Raw genomic sequence first — 15,640 nt, 5'->3', positions numbered from 1 at the left:
CTGCGCAACTTTAGGAGGGTTAAGAAATCGCCTCATGCTCCCAGTCGTGATAATGACTTTTGCTAAAGCCAACGCTTGTGGAAAAACTGTTAAAAAAGATCAAGAGGACGAACTTGAAATGGTCTCCACCTGCAAAACCAGTCCTGTTTTGGAGACCATCTCGTTATTCCCCCTCTCGTTGTTAATTCCATCAACACCAATGCAGCTGAAACTGATTAACAACCCCCTCTGCCACGTACCTGACCAAAACCTTATCAGAAAAGTCTAATTGAATTCATGCCATACCCTGATAAAAAACTGTTCCTTTAATTTTTTTGACCAGTGTATTAACTTTGTTAAAACATTTCACGTTTCCTTGACTCTGGAAAGTTTCCACATTCAGTTGTTGAAACTTTCCAAATGATGTGGAAACATTCTAGCTTAGTTAATTATCTAAAATACTCCACTAGTTTCCGTTTCCACAACCCTGTAAAACAAAGCCCTAAGACCCTCTGCACTGATTAACCAGTTTGCAGAGGTGACCCCCGAAACCTGTTCACTCTCACCCCCACTCTGCTTTCTCTCTATAAATATTCCCTTGCAAGAGGCCTAAGTCAGACTGCTTTCGAGCACCTCTGTACCACTCAGGGTGCTGATGGCTTCTCCGCTTGCAAGCGTAAAATGGCCAAACTGTCTCACGTGTGGTTCTTGCATAGACGTTAGAGTGAGCAACACTCTAACAGGGAGTTGTGTATGGGACTACAATGCAACAGGAGATTCATGCGCAACTGTAACTCACTTTGGTTTCCTATGCATGATGTCCCCTGGTTAGTGTTGTGTGTTAATCCTGAAAGAGGACACTTTGCATCGCTTGACAAGGTAAACCACACACCATCAAGAAACACTACACGTTGGAAATTTCAATACAATATGTAACCCAGGTTAACATAGCCTTGTAAAATAAGAGCCTGTTAAACATAGCCTTGTAAAATAAGAGCCTGTTAATAAAAACAGTCAAAAGAAAGTACATTGTAAATATCTTCTAAACAGACCAACACAGATTAAAAGCATGTAAAATATTAAAACAATACAAATTTATTATTTTATTAACGTTTGTAGTTGATAAAATGACAAAAGTGTGAACATTCACTTTTATTTTGAAGGGACATGATGACGTGGGAAAAAAACCCATGTGACCAGAAATGCGAACTCTACTTTTTTCCTTTTCCCGCTGTTTTTTTTTTTTTGGAGAGCGGATGACGAAGGTGATACGGGAGTAAGTCCGTTAAACTAAAGCGAGAGAGGGAACGTGACACAGTATTGTATAAAGTTTTTTGTATTTGATGGACCTATTTTTCTGTTTCCAAACTTTTTTCACCTTGGTGATGCACTAAGTGCGGAACAGGACTGGATTCACGAGAGTTGGTTCAGAAACCTCTGAACTAATAACGAAGCTGATTTCTTGTGCGAGTCGCAAGATGGCGAGCCACCAAAGAGGCCTTTGAATTTTTTTCTCACGCAGGAGCGGAGAGCACTTGCTGGACGAGGTTCATCGAAGGATCTATCCATATTTTTTTTTTATTTCGGAAAGGATTGATTGACTCTTCAGGAACAAAGCAGGAGAAACAAACTGAAGGGATATAGAGACATTTGGATAACGAAAGTCGTTCAGTCTTTTGTTGAATTGTTTTGAGTTTTGTACATTTCGTCACTTTAATTTTTTTGTGAACTATATATACGATGATGTTGAAATGGTGTTATTGAAATATTGATTGGTGTGAACAAAACCAGTGAAATCGAGGGAATTTAAAAGTGGCTTTACTTAACTCAAATTAGATTTATTATTGTTAGGTTAACCTTTTGGGTTTCGTTCTCTCTCGAGAAGATCTTCTGACAACTTGGTCAGATTCTGGTCACATGGGTTTTTTTTCCTACGTCATCATGTCCCTTCAAAATAAAAGTGAATGTTCACACTTTTGTCATTTTATCAACTACCGTTTTTTTCCGTGTATAGTGCGCAATATTTTACTAATTTATTGTCCTAAAATCTGGGGTGCGTATTATACATGGGTACAAAGAAAAAAAAAATTTTTTTTTTTTTTTAATTTTTTTTTTTTTTTTTTTTTTTTAAATAAAGTCATGGTACAACAAAACCAACAACAGGACTGACCGACAAAGTCGTGGAACAAAAAGACAGGGTGACATTACCAAAGACAGGAACAGAATGACAGTAACACATGCAATGATCCAACGGTGAGCGAGGGGCAGACAGGACTTAAATACAAAACACGTTACATCGATTGAGGTGACACAGGAAGAGCGGGGTGACACGAACAGAAACTATGGCAACCTAGACACATAGCAAAACTGGGGACGAGACATGACAAATCTCCCCCGAAATAAAACTCACCTTTCTTCTTGTTTGTTGTCAATCGCGCATCGCATTCAGCCATCCTGCCCAACACACTTAGTAAAATTCATAATTGACGACACATCGTTTGATGCGATGGTGCAATCCTCGATGGTGTGTTATTGTCAAATATTGTTTGTTTTTTAATCTCCATCGCGGACCGGACGTCATACGGAGGCCGCCATTACAAATGCGCAGAACGGTTGCGCAAGACACGTCAGCTATATAAAGAGCGAGAGTTCAGTTCTCCACCTATTAGTTTCAATTCACAGTTTAATTAGCAGTTTCAATCAGCAAATAACAAAATGCGTATTACAGGTAATATTTTATTTCACAACACTTTGCCTTGTTCCTTTCGTCTCTGCTGTTCATTTCAAACACGCTCCATACGACCGCAATGCTCTTGTATCAGACGCTCGCTCGATCACCTGCTAGTTTGCCGTCTGTCACAATGTACCCTACACAAATCCGAAACATTTGTTGCGGCTCCGAGTCACGACGAGGGGCAAGTTTTGGTTTCCAAGGGTGTTTTTATTCCTCTTCAACGTCTCTCCCATACAGAGCCGCCGTGTGCGCACGGAGCGCGGTGGTGCGTTTAGGGGCAGTCGGAGAAATCAACGCCAACAAAAAAAATGACATCCAGCCTAGTTAAGACCATACCAAAGACTTTAAAAATGGGACCCATTGCCTCCCTGCGTGTGTGACGATCTTTGGGACTTAAAAAAAAAAAAAAAAAAATAAATTAAAAAAAAATTCATAAAAATTGGGTGCGTATTATACATGCGTACAAGCTTTTTTCCAGCATCAGCATGCCATTGTTAGGGGTGCGTACTATACATGGGGGCGCACTATACACGGAAAAAAACGGTACAAACGTTAATAAAATAATAAATTTGTATTGTTTTAATATTTTACATGCTTTTAATCTGTGTTGGTCTGTTTAGAAGATATTTACAATGTACTTTCTTTTGACTGTTTTTATTAACAGGCTCTTATTTTACAAGGCTATGTTTAACAGGCTCTTATTTTACAAGGCTATGTTAACCTGGCTTACAAATAGTTTTTAAATTTCTAAATGATACATATACCGTTTCTACTTCGGAGATCTTTATTTATCACGGGTGGTTCTGGAACGCATCTTCCGCGATAAAGGGACCTTTGTTTGCAGTAGTATGTTCAGTAACTGTTAATCTTGAAAGAGAAGCATTAGTATATCGTTCAGTATACTGTTCAATAGATTCTGCTGAAAAGGAAAGTAAAGGGGGATTTTGAAGAAAAAAAAAACCCTAACCAAAACCGTAGCGCAAAAACTGAGGTGAGGATTGTATTGTGGGTTATCTGTACCGTTACATCCCTAGTTTTAACATAAGGATGATTCTGGCTATAAGTGTTAGCAACACTGCTTCACTTCTTTTCACATTTGATAGTTATTACGAATGGTTAAAGTATTTACCAGATTAGAACTTTTGTCACTAAAGTTGGCTCTTTTTTAACCTTTTATACTTAACTTCTTTTTACACTTATAAAACAATTTACTTATAAAACATGGCTTATTTTTGCACTTAAATAACATAGATGTTCTGAACTTCTGAAAATATTACCTGATCTTGTTATATAACGTTGATAAAAAATATAGTAGATGATATTGTACTATAAAAAGCTTATGACTCAGTAACAAATTACAAAGGCAAGGATGGTGGAGGAGTGAAATTAAGTACTTAGTGTCAAATATTCCATTTGAAAAAGTTGCCTAAATTGTTATGTTGTCAAATGTAAGCAAAGATTTATCTCTAAAAGAAAAAAAAAAGATTTAATTGGGTTTTTAGTGATCTGTTTAAAGTCCCCCGCCATATCTTTTGTTCGTCTTTTTATAGGAGGGCTGTCCTAAATCGGTTCTCAAGAGCCTCTGACCTGCCTATTTTCCATGTCTCACTGCTGCAACAAATCACATCAAAATTGAACTATCATTATCAAGCTTCTTTAGAGCTTGCTGATTAGTTGATTTAGGTGTGTTGCAGCAAGAAAACATGGGAAATGGACAGGACAGCGGCCCTTAAGGACATTAAACATTAGAAAACAGACATTGTTTTCTAATGTTTAAATCATAATTTTGGTTAAAAACGCCCACAAAGCCATTTTAAAGCTATTTTAGTTGGTCTTACATGGCTGGCAGATAAGGCAGTTAAAATTCTCCTTAATATTGTATGTATAAATAAGCTTTGCTCTGACTGGGTCACTGTTTTCCTTAATTTGATATAGAAAATCCTCTAATAGGTAGCTGCAAATTTGCCAGCATTTTGTGACATGTTTTATCATTGGTGTTGGCTCTGTTGAAATTCAGTGGGCCTTCAATGCGATCTTTTTCTCTTTTTTTTTACCCACAGCCCTGTCATGGTGGTGCCCAGCAACAGAGAGCAATCTGGGGAGGATTCAGAGACTCACTTTGACCTGTTATGCACAAAATAGTGGGAAAACAATTGATTTTGATGAGACCTTTAAATATTTTCCACTGCAGGATACTTACTTGACATGCTAAGCCTCTGATTGCTGTTGCCGTATTTGCCCTGGCCAAAGCAGACACTTCAAGTAGATACCACATGGGTGACCTCAATCAGTCATGAAGACAGTGTCACGTCTCGTCCCCAGCCGTTCCGCATGTGTCTGTTGTCATGGTTTCTGTCTGTGTGCTCGCCCTTCCCCTCCTGTGTGCCCATGATTAATTTGATTATTCTCACCTGCCTCTTGTTACCTGTCGTGTATATAAGTCCTGTCTGCCCCTCACGCCCTGTCGGATCATTGTTGTTGTCTAGATGTCTTTTTGGTTCCTGTTGTCGTAATGTCTTCACGTCCTTTGTTTCACGTCCCTGTCGGTTAGTCCTTTTGTTATTTTGTTAAGTCATGTCAGTTTGCCGAGTCTGTCTTTGAGTTCCCTTCAATAAACCCTGGTCTAAGCTGCACTTGGTCGCCCTGCTCCATCCGATCCGTGACAGACAGAAGACCCTCATTGTTTTTGTTAGTGTGCAAATGTGTTCAACATGGCTCTGTTTTTGGATTTTTGAATAAAAACCTATTTGGGTCTGGTACAGCCACGTAGAGATGGTACCCAGCAATAAAAATGTGACTTGTGTGTTTTGATGCAAAATGAAGGTTTGAAATAGATCCTCAATGGTCGCAGCGGCAGAACAGCAAAACATACTGCAGAGTATTTGTTGTGTTATCTGTTTATTTATTATTTATTATTACTCTTATTATTTATTGTTTGTGCCTTTTTGTTTATGATGGTTTTTACTTTTGCGCTATGCTTGCTGGCTCCGTTTTGCTCCTCTTATTTATTGTGTTATCTGTTTATTTATTATTTATTCATCACTCTTACTATTGATTGTTTGAATTTTTGCCTTCTTGTTTTTATATTGTGTCGCGTACTTGTATGTCTATCGTGTTACGTGTCTCGTCACCGTGGGATAGAGAAAAACGTAATTTCGGTCTCTTTGTGTGTTGTGACATGTGGAGAGATTGACAATAAAGCTGACTTTGAAAAAAAAAAAACATAAATGACGCCCACACCGAGTGATTGACACATGACAACCCAGCAAAGCTTGCTAACCTCTTTGACGTTCTGATAGTTCTCGTTGTTCTTCCCCCCTTTTTCCTTCTTGGGGGTGCTGTCCTCCGATGCACCCTGCAGGAAGCAGAGGCAAACACAGCATGCGAGACACGCTAATATGACAGGGAGAGGTACTTCAAATAATACTATTCGAATGCGGGCAGTAGGCCAACAGAGATTTAATCGATCTAATCTACCTAATATTCCCTCTATTACATCTTATTTATAATAACAATCAATGCTATACCAAAAATGGAGGATAAGATAATATACGTAACATCAGATTCACTAGAGATGCTTATAACAATTAATGATGGAATGTACTAACGTGTGCAGACAGCAACAGAAATGTTTCGTTATAATAGTTGTAATAGGTTTTGCTCTGCCCAACCATTCTGACAAACAGTGTAGAGTCTACACTGTTTAAAGCAATGTAGACGCTGAACATCCACCAAGTTCAATAGGGAAGCAGAGTGCAGCAAAACGAGACGAGTCATTGAATAAATGCTGGGATTTGTCCCGCCCATCGGACACCCAGCATCTCTGGGGGTGTATGGGGCAGTGGGCTGGCCTCGTCCAGCTTCTCCGTAATGATTAGATGATCTTTCTGAGCCTGAATCTCTTGGTAATTGACAGCGAAATGAGCAAATCAGCGATCGAAAGAACAGAGGATAGAATTTACATAGAAATAAACAGACACATTTTATGATGCAGGCCGAAATTGAGCTTCCCCTCCTTGAAAGACCAGCATCCGCCACTGATCTCAAGGTATCAAATGTAAAATGAGAGTTTCTGTGACAAACCAGGCTGAGCAACTACGTGCAACATGAGACTGAGTTTATTGAGGCAAGTCAGAATTTCTCTGAGATGTGGAAGTCCACCACAGCGGTGTCAGGCAGGTCGAATGCCATCAAAATTTTATGGCTGGTGCGACTTGTAATCCGGAGCGATTTATAGTCCGGAAAAACGGTATTTATTCCAAATCTCATTAATCTCAATGGGAATTTTTGTTTGAGAAGTTTACCCCAAGGACATTTTTAGTTGTGGTCAAACTTGCTGGTTATGATTCATGCACATATTGGACAAGGTGAGAGTTTCATGCTACCTCCAATTTATTTTTCTTGTCTTTCTTTTCCTTCTTGCTGTCTCCGCCTCCAGACATCTTCTTCTCTATCCACAGTTCAGACTTTTCCACCAACGTCCTTAGACGATCCAGATCTGATTTTATCAGCTTGTAGTTCTCCACATCCTGAGCTGAGATGAGTAGTTGGACCTATGAATGTAAAAAAAGCTCGGTCTTGACAGTAGTTATAGTGGTACCATATATTTTGGAGTATAAGTTGCGTTTTTTTTTCTTAGTTTTGGCGGGGGGGCGACTTATACTCAGGAGCGACTTATATGTGAAATTATTCCCAGATTTTACTTGATCATTAACACATACTAGTATAGTTGATCAATTCACATGCTATTTTCACTTTAAACCGCATGAGGGCGCACTATGGCTGTTGAATAATTAGAGCCTCACTGACAGTGAGTTCCATTCATTAACTTTTGGAGTCAGCAGATTTAATCATTTGAAATGTTATCGTCTGAAAACGGCCTTCAAAATAAAGCACCCTACCTCGAATCAAAGCACACCTGAATAACATAAATAACATGGAGAATTCTTAACACAAACTGTAAATATGTTTTTAGAATAGATTTTATTATTATAACAATTTTAATAACAAGGTACAAGTTTACATACTGTAAATATGTTTTTAGAACTGTTTTATTATTGTAACGATTTTTCTATAACAAGGTATAACACTCTTAAATGTGTTTAGAAGGCTTATTATAGAAAAATATATATATATAAGTGTACGCACTGCAATTGTGTGGGCACACCCTGCCTTCTGCTGACGTGTGGACAACATTCATGCCATAATTCCTCAATTTAAAGGTTTTATTTTGAATTGTATTTTTTTTAAATTTGGGGAATAAAATCTGCGATGTAGTGAAACCGCGATAAATGAACCGGAATGTAGGAATGAGGGATTACTGTAATTTGAACTGCAACTGATGACGTCAGTGGCACGGCGCACACACGGCGTTGTTCACATAAAGGACGAAGAATTCGAACGATGGATTTAATGATTTGGAGTGACACAGATGGTTTGATAAAATTTTTGTTTATATTATAGCTATTTGATATATATGTCGTTATATGGGCCTGTGGAATAATTTGAACTGCAATTTACGACAAGTCCGACCTCAGCGGCGCGGCGCACATGCGGCGTTGTTTACATAAAGGACGGCGAATTCGATCGATGGATTTAAGGATTTGGAGTGACACAGATGGTTTGATAATATTGTTGTTTATAAAATTGTTATTTAACGTGTGACACAGATGGTTTGATGGTGTTATTTATGTTATAGTTATATGGATAACTGTTAATGTTACGTCAGAACGTTCTCAGCTCCTTGTTTGTGTTTATGTCACGTTAGCATACGGTATTGTTTAGCCTGCTGTTGCTGGTTCATGTCTGTTCTTGGTGTTGAATTTTGTCAAATAAATTTCCCCCAAAATGCGATTTATACTCCGGTGCGACTTAAATACCGTTTTTTTCCATGTATAATGCACAAAACTTAACTAATTTATTGTCCTAAAATCTGGGGTGCGCATTATTCATGGGTACAAATTTTGTTTTTTGAAGAAAATCATGGTACAACAATTTTTCAAGAAAATCTTGTCACGGATGGAGAGTGGAAAGGACCGGGTCGACCAAGTGCAGCTTGGACCAGGGTTTATTGGAGGAACTCAAAACAAAGACTTGGTAAACTAATTGTGATAAATAACTGGAACATCACTCAAATATTGGTGATCCCGTTGAGAGTCTCACATATTTCTTCGCTATCGAGTTTACTACTGCATGCGCATTGATACTGACCGGTAGAATAACATCTCGTTGTTCCCAAAGATGATCTTTTTTCTGAAATAATTTTACGTTTACGGACTTAAGTAACCCGGCCGGGTCATACCAAAGACTATAAAAATGGGACCCATTGCCTCCCTGCTTGGCACTCAGCATTAAGGGTTAGAATTGGGGGGTTAGATCACCAAATGATTCCAGAGCGTGGCGCCGCTGCTGCTCACTGCTTCCCTCTCCCCCAAGGGATGGATCAAAATCACATGGGGATGGGTCAAAATTTGGGTGCGTATTATACATAGGTACAGGCTTTTTTCCAGCATCCACATGCCATTTTTAGGGTTCGTATTATACATGGGGGCGCATTATACATGAAAAAAAAACGGTATGTTTTTTCCCCTTTATTGTGTATTTTGTGGCTGATGCGACTTTTAGTCCAAAAACTACGGTACTTGGGTATATGCACACATAGTAATGCTTTACAAGGAATGCTTATGCACTTGTCCTTTTGACCTGGATGGCAAAAAAGCACTCTCTTGGTCCAACCTATTTTTTCCCTTTTTTAATCCTTTTCATTTCAAACATTTGAAATAACACCCCTCCGTGAGACGACGTGTTGCTGTTGGCTTCTTCAGGCCGTGATCTCCAGCTCTCACTGGAGCGGTTTGCAGCCGAGTGTGAAGCAGTTGGGATGAGGGTCAGCACCTCCAAATCCGAGTCCATGGTCCTCGATCGGAAAAGGGTGGAATGCTCTCTCCAGATCGGGGATGAGATCCTGCCCTAAGTGGAGGAGTTTAAGTATTTTGGGGTGTTGTTCACGAGTGAGGGGAAGATGGAGCGCGAGATCGACAGGCGGATCGGTGCAGCGTCGGCAGTAATGCGGACTCTGTACCGGTCCGTCGTGGTAAAGAGAGAGCTGAGCTAAAAGGCAAAGCTCTCAATTTACCGGTCGATTTACGCTCCTACCCTCACCTATGGTCACGAGCTATGGGTCGTGACCGAAAGAACGAGATCCCGGATACAAGCGGCCGCAGGATGTCCGGGCTCTCCCTTAGAGATAGGGTGAGAAGTTCGGTCATCCGAGAAAGACTCGGAGTAGAGTCGCTACTCCTCCACGTTGAGAGGAGCCAGATGAGGTGGCTCGGGCATCTCATCAGGATGCCTCCTGGACGCCTCCCTAGGGAGGTGTTCCGGGCATGTCCCACCGGTAGGAGACCCCGGGGACAACCCAGGACGCGCTGGAGCGACTATGTCTCTCAGCTGGCCTGGGAACGACCTGGGATCCCCCGGGATGAGCTAGATGAAGTGGCTGGGGAGAGGGAAGTCTGGGAGTCCCTCCTGAAGCTGCTGCCCCCGCGACCCGACCCAGGATAAGCGGAAGAAGATGGATGGATGGATGGATGGACCCCTCCGTGAGTCGTCACCTTATCGTGGTGGAGGGGTTTGCGTGCCCCTATGATCCTAGGAGCCATGTTGTCTGGGGCTTCATGCCCCTGGTACGGTCACCCATGGCAAACGGCTCCTAGGTGAGGGGCCAGACAAAGCACAGCTCACATTAGCCCCTTATGATGAAAAAATTAATGGATCTCGTTTTCCCTGGCCCGGACGCGGGTCACCGGGGCCCCCCTCTGGAGCCAGGCCTGGAGACAGGGCTCGAAGGCGACCGTCTGGTGGCCGGGCCTTCGCCCATAAGGCCCGGCCGGGCACAGCCCGAAAAGGAAACGTGGGTCCCCCTTCCCATGGGCTCACCACCTGTGGGAGGGGCCAAAGGGGTCGGGTGCAGTGCAAGCTGGGCGGCGCCCAAAGGCAGAGACCTTGGCGGTCTGATCCCCGGCTGCAGAAGCTCTTGGGACATGGAATGTCACCTCTCTGGCTGGAAAGGAGCCCGAGCTGGTGTGCGAGGCAGAAAAGTTCCGACTAGATATAGTTGGACTTGCCTCCACGCACAGTTTGGTTATCTATAGTTATAGTGTTATAGTTATAGTTTCCTTAAATAAGTGTTGATAACGAGTTGGACCAATTATCAACATGTCAGTTTTATCTGGGTTAAGACGAAGGAAGTTGAGAGACATCCATTGCTTGATCTCCGCAAGGCACGCCTCAAGATTACAACAGTCCCGCGGATCTGTCATCGATAACGGCATATATAATTGGGTGTGATCCACGTAACATTGAAAACTAATATTATATTTACGTATTATGTCCTCAAGCGGAATCATACAAATATCAAATAGAATTGGTCCGAGTACCGATCCCTGTGGGACACCACACGTAACATTATAGGGCTCAGAGGACGTATTGCCATGGACCACTCGGTGCGTCCTGTCTGATAGATAGGAATAGAACCAGCATAGTGCTGACCCTTAAATACCAACACAACTTTTAAGACGCTCTAATAAGATATCGAAGTCTACAGTGTCGAAGGCAGCACTAAGATCGAGTAGTAACAATAGCGATGAAGTGTTTAAATCCATAGCTAGTATTAGGAGATCATTAGTCACTTTAGCAAGTGCTGTCTCAGTGGAAAGATTAGCTCTAAAACCAGACTGAAAAGATTCATATCGATTATTAGCGACCATGTAATCAATAAGCTGCTGCGCTTCTACTCTTTCAAGAAGTTTTGCTATGAATGGGAGGTTTGAAACTAGCCTATAATTACTGATTACATTCTCGTTACAAACGGCAGCTCAGAGTACCCACCCTTCTTGGAGTCCCTGGAGGAAGTGCTGGAGAGCGCTCCTTCTGGGGACTCCATCATTCTACTGGGTGACTTCAATGCTCACATGGGCAATGACAGTGAGACCTGGAAGGGCGTGATTGGGAGGAACGGCCCCCCCAATCTGAACCCGAGCGGTGTTCTATTATTGGACTTCTGTGCTCGACACGGATTTTCTATAATGAACATCATGTTCAAACATAAAGGTGTCGATGTGTGCACTTGGCACCAGGACACCCTAGGCCGCAGTTTGATGATCGACTTTGTAGTCGTGTCATTGGATTTGCGGCCGCATGTTTTGGACACTCGGGTGAAGAGACGGGCAGAGCTGTCAACTGATCACCACCTGGTGGTGGGTTGGCTCCGACGGTGGGGGAAGATGCCGGTCCGACCTGGCAGACCCAAACGCTCTGTGAGGGTCTGCTGGGAACGTCTGGCGGAATCCCCTGTAAGGAAGAGCTTCAACTCCCACCTCCGGCAGAGCTTTTCCCACGTCCCAGGGGAGGCGGGGAACATTGAATCTGAGTGGATCTTGTTCCGCGCCTCCATTGTTGAGGCGGCCGACCGGAGCTGTGGCCGTAAGGTCATTGGTGCCTGTTGTGGCGGCGATCCCCTAACCCGCTGGTGGACACCGGCGGTAAGGGATGCCGTCAAGCTGAAGAAGGAGTCCTATCGGGCCGTTTTGGCCTGCGGGACTCCGGAGGCAGCTGACAGTTACCGGTTGGCCAAGCGGAACGCGGCTTCGGCGGTATCTATCTATCTATCTATCTATCTATCTATCTATCTATCTATCTATCTATCTATCTATCTATCTATCTATCTATCTATCTATCTATCTATCTATCTATCTATCTATCTATCTATCTATCTATCTATCTATCTATCTATCTATCTATCCATCCATCCATCCATCCATCCATCCATCCATCCATCCATCCATCCATCCATCCATCCATCCATCCATCCATCCATCCATCCATCCATGAGCAGATTTAGTAACACGCTGCTGACACCATCTTGCTCCACAAAGAGGCAGAGGGGTTCATTCCTTCCCTATGCCGTGAGACTTTTTAAGTTCGTTGCGGGTGCATGGTCGAGACATTGTTCATTGTTAATTCATTTGATCTATCCATCCATCAATTTTCTGTACCGCTGTATCCCCACGGGGGTCGCGGGCTTGCTGGAGCCTATCCCAGCTGTCATCGGGCAGTAGGCGGGGGACACCATGAACCGGTTGCCAGCCAATCGCAGGGCACACAGACGAACAACGCACACGCACTCACACCTAGGGGCAATTTGGAGCGCTCAATCAGCCTTTCAAGCACGTTTTTGGGGATGTGGGAGGAAACCGGAGGGCCCGGAGAAAACCCACGCGGACACGGGGAGAACATGCAAAGATATCGGCAAATATTGTATTGCGGTTCTTTGTATCGATATGATATTGTATCGTGACAAAACCCGCGATTTACACCCCTAATATAATCAGGTTTCTGGTTAATGTATCGACATTTATAAGCATGCCATTTAGCCAGCAGTATCTTAGAAATGCATATTCGTTCAGATTCGTTTCATAGGTACCATTTGAGTATTTTTTTATTTACTCATTTCTTTTCACTCTGTTGTTAAAAAAGATATTTGTGACAGTAGTTTCTTAGCAGACTTTTGTGACGCCCACATTACTCGATTCTCTACTACAGCAATGCATTTAACACTGTGACGCGCCCACTCGCCCAAGCTGTCGGAAACGAAGATGAAAAAGCTGGTGAAGCATTTACTTTGTAGTTACAGATACAAGTGGCGTGTCGTTGCTAGACCAATCGGGGGCGTCTTCAGCTGGTTCGACATATGAACGTCAAAAAGAGGGTATGAAAGCGTAGAAGAAGACTGATAGAAAAATTTATATATATGTTATCATGCGTTCTCTAATCAATGCCTTACTGCAATATTACTGCAATATATGCTTGCTGTTTCGCCTTGCTGTTTTTATGATGTACCACAGAAGGACAGTTCCTTTCTAACAAAGACCACTTTGTTAGACAACATGCCTCATTGCTGTCCTGCACCCCAGATGAACCTCCAAGTGACCATTAAAGTCAGGGTTTTTCCTAACTATCTTTTTCGTAGGATCAGGTTGGAATGTATACAACCAGTAATAAATAACTTAGCTTGTTGCATCCTACACAATGTCGTAAAACTTCCCTTGCTATGTTTTAACTAGAGGTCAAAGGTTTTTTCTCCTGTATCCAGTCCACTCAAACTCCTCTTCCCAGATGTTCTTATCAGTATGTAAACACCTAGTGATTTTTGCTTACGAGACAAAGCCCACATGCTTTCCTCCCCCCCTTTAGTGGTTATGTCTCACACTGTGGGTAGGGCAAATCCAAATAAAAAGAGCGGGAGTGCCTACAGATATTCAGTGTGTAGAGATTGTCTCAAGCTATCTGTACTGCACTCCTCGCGAGAAAAGACTTAATATTCTGTCTCACTTGTGGTTTGTTTGCTGTTGCTCTTCTATTCACTTATTCAGTCAGCGAAATAAACCTGACAGAAATTGGGGGCTCGTTCCGGGATCTCACACGCCCTGAACGGTTCCAGCGGGCTCTTCGACGCAGGTGACAATCCTCGGCCGAGGTAAACAAAAGCCCTTTGACGGGACTGTCTCGATCAGTCCGGCTGGACACCGGGAGGGTTTACGAGAACTTCCGAGGAAGAGAATCAGCAGACCGTGAGTAGGAATATTAATTCTACTAAATAGAAACAGTTAAATTCTGCAGGGGCGGATGTGGAGCCCCCTAGCTTTCAAGCTAGTTAAATTCCGCAGCAGGAGGGGCGGACTCCTCTGTTATTCACTTAAACATTTAAAAAAAAAAAAAAAATATAGAAGTTAAATTCCGCAGCAGGAGGGGCGGACTCCTCTGTTATTAAAAAACGCGCGTGGTATGCTTGTGAACGGTTTGACTGAGAGTGATCTCATTTGAGCGCTCCTCTTAAATAGTAAGCGAAAGTCCCTACCCCGACATGAACTAAAATGCAAAGATTGGAAAATAATTGAAAGGCAGGATCCCAACCGATTAAAAAAAGATTTCGATAAATGGGTTAAAAAAAAAAAATTGAGGGACAACCAAATTATTAGGACTTAGAGGTGCCATAAACGAAACAACATAAATAAATCTTAAAGAAATTAAAGAAGGCATCTGATGATGTAGTGTTTTGGGAGAGAGAGAGAAAGAGAGAGAGAGAAAGAGAGAGAGAGAGAAAGAGAGAGAGAAAGAGAGAGAGCGAGAGAAAGAGAGAGGGAAAGAGAGAGAGCTCAGAAAGCACTGTATTGCAGGTAGGAAGATGATGAGACTGGGCCTAACAGTAGGCAGGCAAGAGAAAACCAAAATTTACAGAGTTAGAGAAGAAGGGAGAAGTCTAGAGAAAGTAGAGAAGCACGTAGAGAAAACACATGCTACAAATTCAAAACTAAAGATCATAGCGGGAGGAATACATAAATCACGCCCTCCATGCAGAAAGAGTAGTAATAGACAAACAAAAACGAAAACAAATGAAAGCTTCAAAAAACACTTTTTTGGTAGACCAGGATAGTGACACTTTTTACCAAAATGCAGGCAGAGGACAGAAAGGCCAGAGAGGGCGAGCAATACCCAACAGAGAAGGCTTTAGAGGCCGAGGAAGAGGAGTTGTGCAACCTCCAATAGAATGCTGGAGTTGCGGGGAAAACGGTCACATGGCACGTGACTGCATAAATTACCAAAGACAGTTATGACTAGGCCAAAGTCAAATCAAATCAGGTTTCCATGTAATGAAGTGGGAACCTGGCTGCCAAAATTAAAGAGAAATTAGCTTAAATATACAGGAGATATTTGTGTTAAAAGGATAAAGTAATATAAAGTAACACTGAAGTTAAAATTTGCAAAATACACGGAAAGGAATTACACATAGTTTCTAAAAGTGAAATACAGAATAAATCAGACAAGTAATACGAGCAAAAAGGTGTTCTTAGTGCTTCTATGTGTTCT

The 15,640-nt window shown here is 42.1% G+C and overlaps 1 protein-coding gene across 2 annotated transcripts in view; it reads right to left on the bottom strand.

Annotated features, from left to right (window-relative positions):
* Positions 1 to 15,640, bottom strand: part of itpr3 (inositol 1,4,5-trisphosphate receptor, type 3) — a 534,890-nt gene that overhangs the window by 156,163 nt on the left and 363,087 nt on the right. For both annotated transcript variants that reach the window (XM_061272597.1, XM_061272598.1), the window contains exons 27-28: positions 7,099 to 7,266; positions 5,994 to 6,068 (exon numbers count right to left, since the gene is read on the bottom strand). In XM_061272597.1, the coding sequence (XP_061128581.1) occupies positions 5,994 to 6,068; positions 7,099 to 7,266 (243 nt within the window). The remainder of the gene's footprint in view (positions 1 to 5,993; positions 6,069 to 7,098; positions 7,267 to 15,640) is intronic.

This window comes from Syngnathus typhle, linkage group LG2 (assembly GCF_033458585.1).
Source record: "Syngnathus typhle isolate RoL2023-S1 ecotype Sweden linkage group LG2, RoL_Styp_1.0, whole genome shotgun sequence".
Lineage (NCBI taxonomy): Eukaryota > Metazoa > Chordata > Actinopteri > Syngnathiformes > Syngnathidae > Syngnathus > Syngnathus typhle.
The sequence above is the reverse complement of the archived record's forward strand: the minus strand, read 5'-3'. Positions and strand labels throughout refer to the sequence as shown.